Source organism: Propithecus coquereli, unplaced genomic scaffold (genome assembly GCF_000956105.1).
Source record: "Propithecus coquereli isolate 6110/MARCELLA unplaced genomic scaffold, Pcoq_1.0 Scaffold18, whole genome shotgun sequence".
In the NCBI taxonomy this organism is placed as follows: Eukaryota; Metazoa; Chordata; class Mammalia; order Primates; family Indriidae; genus Propithecus; species Propithecus coquereli.
Genome location: NW_012142745.1, coordinates 876,066 through 885,356, shown reverse-complemented (window position 1 = coordinate 885,356; position 9,291 = coordinate 876,066). Strand labels below are relative to the sequence as shown.

The 9,291-nt window shown below is 54.7% G+C and overlaps 1 protein-coding gene across 1 annotated transcript in view; it reads right to left on the bottom strand.

Annotated features, from left to right (window-relative positions):
- WNT6 (wingless-type MMTV integration site family, member 6) overlaps positions 1–9,266 on the bottom strand; it is a 13,187-nt gene extending 3,921 nt beyond the window's left edge. The window contains exon 1 of the mRNA XM_012642496.1: positions 8,967–9,266. Within this exon, the coding sequence (XP_012497950.1) occupies positions 8,967–9,046 (80 nt within the window). The 5' untranslated portion in view covers positions 9,047–9,266. The remainder of the gene's footprint in view (positions 1–8,966) is intronic.
- Positions 9,267–9,291: the final 25 nt, after the last annotated feature.

Sequence of the window (9,291 nt, the reverse complement as noted above, 5' to 3'; positions counted from 1 at the left end):
TGTCATAAGGAGACACCAAAGACAAGTAGGCAGTGTCAGGGAAGGATCTGGTCCTAGTGGACCACAAACTGGATATATATCAGCTGAACAGATCTGATGAAAGGCAGGGCCAATGCCAGGGAGATAGAATGCCATGAGATATTAGCATGGCTGGGGAATGTTCCATGAGGAAAGTTCTTCTGAGGAAAGTCACACACTTTCCTTTTCCCTTCTAGCCTGAGTTTCTCCTATAAAATGGGAGGACTGGGCTTTGATCTCTAAGGTGGGCTCTCCCACCCTAACATCCTCTGCTTCCCTTAACCGGGGAGCAGAAGGAGCTGGGGACCAAGTCTCTGAAGCATTATTGGGAAGTAGGTGACACTGACCCTTCTCCTGTTCCAGGGTCTGTGGGGTTCCCAGAGCAGGATGGCAGGGAGCCAAGCCCTGCGCACTGGGGTGACATAACTGACTGGGGAAGGGGGACAGTGTTTGGCTTAGTGGGTGATGACCTCATGGGAAGTTCCACACACTTTCAGGAATTCCTCCACTCCTGGCCTTCACTGGCCTGAGGAGAGAGCTGCCATATACCACACCCCTGAAGGTTACGCCAAGTACCGATTCATACCTGGGGGGAATTGCTTTAATCACATTGCTTCCATTTGAACACTTAACTGGGATCCCTGTCTTAGAGAATAAGTGAGCAGAGTACTTGGGAACCAGGAGTAATTTAAGACCACCCAAAAACCCTTCTACAGAGGGCAGAAAAACGACCCTGGGTGGGGAGGGGAGGCACCAGGAGATAGAAATTGTAGAGAAGAATGATGGTAGTAAATAGTGCCAAAGGTTAAGGTGGCCTACTTTTTGGTTTTGTTTTAGTGCATATCCGCCACACTGTCCCCATTTGCTCCACAAGCACAGGCTGCCCAGGCATGTTCTGGCCCCACAACAATGAGATGTAATGGTCTTAAACAGCAGCAAGAGGAATTTAGGTCTTAAGGTAGAACTCTCAACACTGAGGAGTGAGATGTTTAAAGAGGTGGTTGCAGAAAGATGTGTAAGCTCAGTCCTTTAAGGTCTACTACTATCCCCCCCTGCACACACACACACACACGCACACACACATGATCAGGTTGCTGTCATCATCCCTACCCAAGTAGTTCAGGAACCAGATATCTCTCCTCAGGGGAGAGACTTACAGCCCAGATCTTCCTTCCACGTACTTAGGACCTGCTCAGCACCAGCCCCCACCCTTTCCCAACCTAGAGAAGTAACAAGGGAGGGAGCAGCGGAGAGTGGGCTGGGGTAGGTTCCCAATGGCCCCGTGACTTTGAGAGTTGATCAGTCTCTCCGATCTGTCTGTCTATCTATCCCAACTAATTATAAAAAGGATTTGAGGCAGCTCGCAGCATGGTTGTACAGCATCAGTAGACAAGACTATGAGCTCCTTGAGAGTAAAGTCTGTCTTATTTTCCTTTGTCTCCCCTGGCAGATTTTTAGGTTCTTAATTCATATTTCCCCCCAATTCTTATTATTAAAATTTGCCTATTATGAATTCTATGTTATCTATGAATAATATTAGTATATGTAGTATATTAAACTACAATGAACACCATTTAATATATGTTTTTGAATGAATGAATGAGCCATCTGGGGAGAAGGTCCTCACTTGAGCCCAAGCCCTTGTCCACATGTTATTTCATGACTCCTAATTCATTTCCTCAGACATTTTTTTCCCCCATTGGGATTTGGAAGCAGAGAATAAGTCCTCTCTGCAGTTGTCCAGCTCCTCCCTAGGACTTGTATGTCTAGGACTCCACCTGGGAGTCTGGGGCTCTGCAAACTCATTCTCCCCATCCCTATTGCCCCCGCTGCTAAGTTCCTCAGTCCCCCTCCTCACACCTGCCCTCTGCTAACTCCCTACTTTCCCAAGGTTGACTGGCCTTATCTTCCCAAGGTTACTCTGCCCCATCCCTCTCCTCTCCCTCCTCCTCTTCTCCTAGGAAAGCAGGAGGGAGTAGGGACAAGCAAGGCAGAAAGGCGAAAATCTCCTGACCTCTGAAAATCTCCTGACCTAGTCTGCTTCCCAGGGGCTAGAGATAGGGAAGGAATCATGAGGGGTAGGAAGAGCAGGGCCTGTCAGGAGGTGGGGCTGGGGTTGAGGGGCTGCCCAGAGCCAGTTTCTGGTCTGGGCCTGGCTCCCCAGGCTGGCTGGCTGCCTGGGAACTAGACTTGTTTACGAACTGACCAGGAGGAGGATGGGCAGTAGTAGCAGCTAGAATCCCAAGGGACCAGCTCATTCCCTGCCCTCCTGTCCTCGCTCCCATCCTAAATACATAGGAAATGAAACTCCAGAAGGGGCATGGCAGGGGGCACTGGGCAAAACACCAAACCTTGCTTCCGAACCCTGGTTTCCGTCAGCTCTGTGTGACCTGAGCCACTCTGGACAAGTCAGTTCCCTTCCTGGGCTTCAGAAAAATAAAGAGTTAGCATGAGAGGCTCACATAGCCCCTCTAACTTTAACATTTGACTCCACGTCAAGAAATAACTCCTCTACCTCCCCTCTCCTTTTATATCCCTTCCCTCCTTTCTTTTTGCTTCCTTAGAGAATGAACTCAGCATTTTTGCACTTCTGGGTCTGCATTGGCCTGGGATCAGCCTGAAGAAGATGTGCCCCTTTGGAGCCTGGAGCACAGCGGTGGTAGGGAATGCACAGTATGTAGGACCTAATCAGCAGCCATTCCTGGGCACAGAAAAGCTGAGGCCAGACCTGAGAGAAATTAGCGTGCAGACCAGAAGGGACAAGCCTAGGGTTGGTCATCCTAACTGGCTTGGCCTACGCCAAGATCTCCCTCCCAAGGACCATGGCTGATAGGATCAGTGGCATCGGGGCCAGCTAGTTCCTACTGGCAGCATCTGCAGACCTAAGCCCTGGAGGCCTCAGGGCGCTGGCCTAACCTTACCTTTCTGCCTCTGGATTCTGAGGGCCACAGAAAATGCCAGAGATCATCCAGTCCAGCCCCACCCACCTCACCCTTGTTATGCAGATGAACAAATATGAAAAGAGAGGTGACAGAGGCTGGCCACTTGGTGGAAGGATCTCCACTGTAAGAAAAGTTAGGTGATTGTTTAAAACACCAAACAGTGCTGGAGGGAAAACACAGGTGGCCTCCCTCCCACACCATCCCTCATGTAGCCCCTTACTCCTAGCAGGGATGCCTAGCTGAATCTATCCCAGATCGCACCACGAAGTTTCTGGACTCAGAGCCACCCCCTCTGCACCCCTAAGTCATCAAATCTTAGCCAGCATCTCTCCAAACTCACCTCTGATCCCACTTGCCCTAAGGAGCCTCCCCGGGGCCCCAGCCTGTACCAAGACCCCCATCACTCCAGGTGTCACCATTTGGCAGGTGCTTGTTATCCTGCCAGTGGCATAATTAACTTCTCACATTCGCTGGTCTTCTCTCTCCAATTAGGTAGAAAATTCATTAAAGCAAAAATCTCACAAGTGGGCATGATGTCATTAGAGTACACTCAGGGCTTTTGGGATCCACCAGACTTGGGCTTGGATCTGGACTCTGCCGTTTGCTTGTTCTGTGATCTGAATGAGTCCCTAGCATGTGGAATTGGCACTTAGCATTTATTGGATGGATTATGAGACTTAACTTCCTGAGCCTCAGTTTTCTCAACTGTAAAATGGAAATAATACCTGCCTACTTCCAGGTTACATATGTAAAGGACCTGTCCAGAGGGTGGCCTTCGACAACTATTTTTTGTCTTCCTGCTCACACTTTTACACATCTCTTAGGCCTGCACAGTGCAGGACAAACAGGTGCAGGCAGCATTGGTGGATTGCTGAGAACACCCTTTGCTCCAACTCTCCCTTCTCCTCCATCTGGCCTTGCTCGTAGACCAGCTGCACCCAGAGGACCCTCCCCCCTTTCCCAGCAGGCACTCCTGGTGGATTATTGAGGCTGAAGGGGTCAGAGGCCCTTTGGACACTCAGCCTTCTCTGAATGGTCTCATAGCTGTCCTCCCTCTATTTCCCCACCCCCACTCCCAAAGTCCCTAGATTGACCCCACCTCCCAGGAGCCAGCAGAGGGAGCCCTGAGCCCTGGGGCTGTGGGTGGGGGTTGCACGGGGGTGGGGGAGGTGGGTGGTGGAGAAGGGGCAGAAAAATGTTGCCTGACGGCTGCTGAGGCGGCTGGGCCCGGGCCTGTGCCCGCCCGCCTGTCCTGTCCTGCTCTGTCTAACTCGGTAATTACTGCTCCCCCTCCCCCAGTCCCTACCCCCACCCCAACCACCACATCAAAGCCAGTGATGCCCCAGCCCCATTAACCCCTGCCTCCCCACTGCCCACCAGCCACCCCCATACTGCCCCTCCCCTCTCCTGGCCCAACTTGGTTCTGTCTGTCCTTCCTTACACTTCCCTCCTCATCACTCTTGGGAGAGGCAGGGGCTTCCCCTCTTGGACAGACATCACTGTGCACAGGGCCTTCCTACTGGCCAGGGCTGGGAGAGCAAAGGAATGGGTGGATGGGCCTCCACTGGACGCCTTGAGCAGAATCTGTCCTTAGCCCTCTGCTCTCCCACATTGGGGTGCGGGCACCCACCTAGGATGGAACGGGAGAGCAGGAGGGACCTGTGGAAGGCCCCATACCCCTTTTCTGATCCCCCACCCACACTGCACATAGGGATGAGTGCAGAGTCAGCCTTGGATCTCAGCTTCCAACATTCTGGGTGGCCTTGGGCAAGTCACCTCCTGTCCCAGACCTTGCTGCCCTCACTAAGTAGGTGAGAATATGAGACCAGGTGATCTCTAAGTCCTTTCTAGATCTAACTTCTGAATTAAACACAGGGCTCAGAGCTGGAGGAACTAGCCAAAGAGGCCAAGATGGAGGGGGGAGAGGCCTCTCAGAGACCTTTGGCTCAGCTCCTTCTCAGGCAGTTCTGGGGAAGCCCCAGGTGGCACCCTGCCCAGGCAGGAAGGAGGGCTCAGGCTAGGGGGCGCTCCCTACCCGTCCTCAGAGGACAGGCGCCTGTGGTCCTGAGTGCCTCCTGCTCTGGCTGGCGGCGCCCTGCTGCCAGCCTGCCCGTGGCCTGACCGCCCACCCTGCCCTCATCTCCTCCCCTCCACAGCTGCGTTTCTCCATCAAAGTGCACACTCTGGAATCCCCCTCGCTGGGCCTGGTGATCAAGCCTCCCACTGACTTCCCCCCACCAACTCCTGGCTTCCGATGAGAATGAAGGAAGAAGGAGGGTGCTGTACCCCCCAGGAAATGTCACAGTGCCAGGACTCTGGTGGGCTCAGGGCATGCTCTGGCTCGGATCAGGACAGCCTCCTTTTGCCCCTGCCCTTTTCTGCTCACAGCCCCATTGTCTCCCTCTGGGGGAAGCTGCCAAGGCGGGAGGACTGGAGGGGGGAATAGATGGCCACCCCACCCCACCCTAGGCTTGGTGGGGGCCAGCAACAGGACTGCCCATGAAGAGTCAGGGGCCCCCAATGAAGACAGGAGGAAAGGGTGGCCAGGCCCAGCCTGGGGTGGGAGAGGTAGCTGGAAAACCTGGGTGTCATGAAGAAGCCTGGGACCTTTCCCTGCCTCCCCGTGGAGCCAGAGATGAGGCTGTCCTAGGCCTCTGGCTCTTGTTTCCTTTCCATAAGTGAAGGGGGAGGAGGGTGAAAGGCAAGATGCATGGGGGAAGGGAGTGAGACTGGGTGGTGTTTTCCCTAGTGGAACAAGGGGAGGGCTAGTTTCTTTCATAAAAAATATAAAACAGAAAGAAGAAAGAGGAAGAGAGAAGAAGGGAAATTGATCTGGCTATTCTATGAAAGTGAGCTATTTTCTACAGCCACTGATTGAAAGTATAAATAAAGATGGATCAGACGTCGTAAAGAACTTCCTGGGGGCAGCGGGCAAGAGAAGAGCAGGGAGCAGAGTTGGGGGAGCGGGGGAGCTGGTGACCAGGAAGCCATGGTCTCTCCCTTCTGCCTCACTCTCAAGACAGGGTCCGGCAGGACCAGAGCATAGGCTGGCTGGCTGGGAGGCCGTAGGCTAGACAACATGACCTCAAGAGAGCCTGGCCAATGTCCTAGAATCTGTGATTCTGCGATTCACAAAGATATGGTTACAGATGGAAAAGAGACAGACGGAGAGGCTGGAGGCAGAGTTGAGAAAGCATGCATTGCATTGTGGGAAGGCAGGGGAGTGTGAAAGATGGTGGAAGGGAAACTTCTCAAGAACTTGAAGCCAGGTCCTAGAGCCAACTCCAGAATCCCCCTTTCCTGACCAGGACAGTTGAGTCACTCAGAGGTCCTGGAGTCCTCTCTGCTTCCAGCCTGGCTGCTGCTAGAATGTCACAGTGGAGTACAGTAGGCTGCTGCAGGTCCAGGTGTTTTCCTGGCCATGGCTGGAGCTCTGACCTGGCCAGGATTCCCTGAGAAGCAGAGAGAAGTGGGCCAGCAAGCAGGTGCTAGACATGAAGGAACAGTGTGGAAGCCCCTGGCCCAAAAGCTCCCAGCTGAAGAGATATTGGGGGGTATGGGGAGAGTGGCAGGAGGCTCAGGCCAACAGGAATGCTTGGTCCAGCCCACCAGCCTAAACCTGACCTTGGAGGGCAATGGTGGGGTGGCGTGGGGACAGGAATGTAAGTAGAGTAAAAGATTCTGGGAAAGGGAGTCTGGGCTCAGACCAAAGAGATGAAGTGTCAGAAATAGAGGAGAGTGAGGGAGCCCAGGCAGGCAGGAAAGGCACATTCTGTCTGAGACACATCTGAGTGAGGCAGCCACTGGACACCTTATCACCGGGGCCTCTCACTCTTCACCCTGCTCTCCCTGCAGCTGTGGCCATGAAGGCCTCTGTGTTCTCCCACACCTGCCCTCCTCCCCTCCTCCCCCACTGCCTGTTTCCCAGCTTCAGGGTCAATCTCCAAGGGACCAGACCTCTCTTCCTTGGCTTGGCTCCCACCCAGCAGTCCCTCCTGAACAAAGGAACCCCCACAGATACAAATCCCAGAAAGGGGAGTCAACCAGTTCAACAACACTCCACAAACCTATCTCCAGCACCTATGCTGTCCTGGGCCCAGAGGGTCCTAAAGACAAAGGCTCTGCCCTCCAGGAGCAGGGAACAGAGAGACTCAAAAGGAAATGGTTGTCAGTACAACGAAGTCACTAGCACAGCTGTCCAATGTATGAGGTACAGTGGCAGCACAGAGAAGGCAACTGTAGGCAGGACAAAGTGACAGCTTCATGGAGGAAGTGGTATTTTAACTGTAAGAATAACAATTTAGACAGATGAGGAGGGAGGGAAGGAAATACAATAGCCATCGGGGAGCGAGCGGCCTTGTCCCCACACCTTGAAAAAGGGCAAAATTAGGAAAGGTGTGTATGGGGGTGGCAGGAGAGAGATCTCTTTACAAAGCTTTGCTTGGAATGGAATTTTAAATTTAAATGAATAGCCCTTTTCACTCCTAGGGACCCCTAGCCACGGGAAGCTGGGTTATGAAGAAGGCACTACATCTACTGAGTACCTCCTAACGTCAGATCATTTTGTAGATCTTCCCACCTCAACTTCCCAGCAAACCTGCCAGGTAGAGAGGCTGTCACCTCTACTTTGCAACTGAGACTGGGAGTCAAGGAGAGGAAGTGACTTGCCCAAGGTCACAGACATAATGGTTAAATCTCATGTCTGTCTATTTCAAAGCTGCTACTACCGCATGATACTAAGCAAGGATCAAGGGTGTATGTTCCCTAGCTGGGACCTGGGTCGTCCTCGATTTGCCCCCTCACTGACACCGGTGAGAGACGTCTCTCCGCATCACGGAGGAGGGAGGGATCGTGGCCCGCCGCTCCCTGTGAGGGCATCCTACTCCCTATCTCTCCAGAACAGAGGGATCTGTCTCTTCCAAATCCCGGCAGTGGGGGAGGAGTGGAGGATAAGAATCCAGCCAATCATGTGGCGATATGCAAATAGACAAGACCCTTTCTTCTTAGGATTGGCTGATCCGTCAGCGCTATTGTCCAAGTCCCTCCTCTCTAAACACTGAGCTATTCCAGGCGAGTGTTTGCGGCTCTGGAGACTGCGGAGGGAAAAAAGTCTTCAGGATCTGGATCTCCAGGCTGTTCCGGCCGGGCACCCACCTACCCTGCCCTGCCCCTGCCCCTGCCCCACCCGCCAAGACTAGAGCTCCCGCAACCTTCGCTGCCTAGCTAGGGCCAGGTCCAAAGGCCAGGTCTGGGAAGACGCCCCTATCCCTTGGCTGGCCAGTCCCTCTCCCTTTCACCAGGACTCTCCCCGGTTCCCAGAGCTCACCCGCTGCACATTTTTTTCATTCATGACCCTCACGTCTGGAAGGGCCTTGCCCCTGGGTCCCCTTCCTGCTTTTCCTCCTCTTCCTTGTTCCAGGAGGAGGAGGTGGAGAAGCCAGGGTCCCGACTCAGTTTCCCCTTTACATTCCCTTTCTCGCCACTACAGCCCACTCTGAAGAAGCCCGAAGAGAAGCCGGTGGGTTGCTAGGCAAAGTGGGGCTGGGAAGGGACAGCTGTTTGACCCTCTCTGTCTTGTGGCTCCCCAACTTGTTCCTCTCTTTTCCCCAAATCCAGACCCCTACCCTAAATCCAGGGCCCTCCTCACACATTCTTTTCTTCTGATATCTGTCTCCCAGGTAGCTCTTCCCTACCCACACGCCAATACCTTGGTAACCTGGATTGAACACCTAACTTTTTGGGGGGAACTATACCGGGGGAGGAAACAATAGAATGTGCCGTGCGGGGGGGTTAAGCAGCAGTTCAGGAGTGCCCCGGGCGGAGGTCGGGAGGAGAGCCGCACGCGCCTCCACCCCGGGCCCCCCACACCGCTGCCCTGCGGCTGGGCTCTGCGAGCAGGTAGAGTCCGGAGGCAGCGGGAGCGCGGTGCAGAACTCGCCACCGGTCTCGAGGTCCCCACCCTAGAGCGTCCAGAGCCGCGCCGGGACAGCTGGACGCGGGACTCACCACCACAGTCCACCGACGTGCGCCGGACACAAGAGCAGCAGCAGCAGCAGCCTGAGGCGGGAGGGCGCGGGCGGCAGCATCGTGACGGCTCTACGGCCGGCGGGAGTGGTCAGCGCGCGAGGCTGCGGGGCGAACCGGCGTGCGCGAGGGCCCGGGCTTCAGGGCGAGCTCGACGACGGCGGCGGCGGCCGGGAGGCGATGGCTCCGGCGGCGGCGGGGGGGCCCATCCCCGGCGAGGAGGGCGCGGCGGAGGCGGAGAGCGGACGGGGCAGCCAGCGCCTGTGTCTCCTGCGGAGCTCGCTCGGGAGAAGAAATCAGAGCCGGG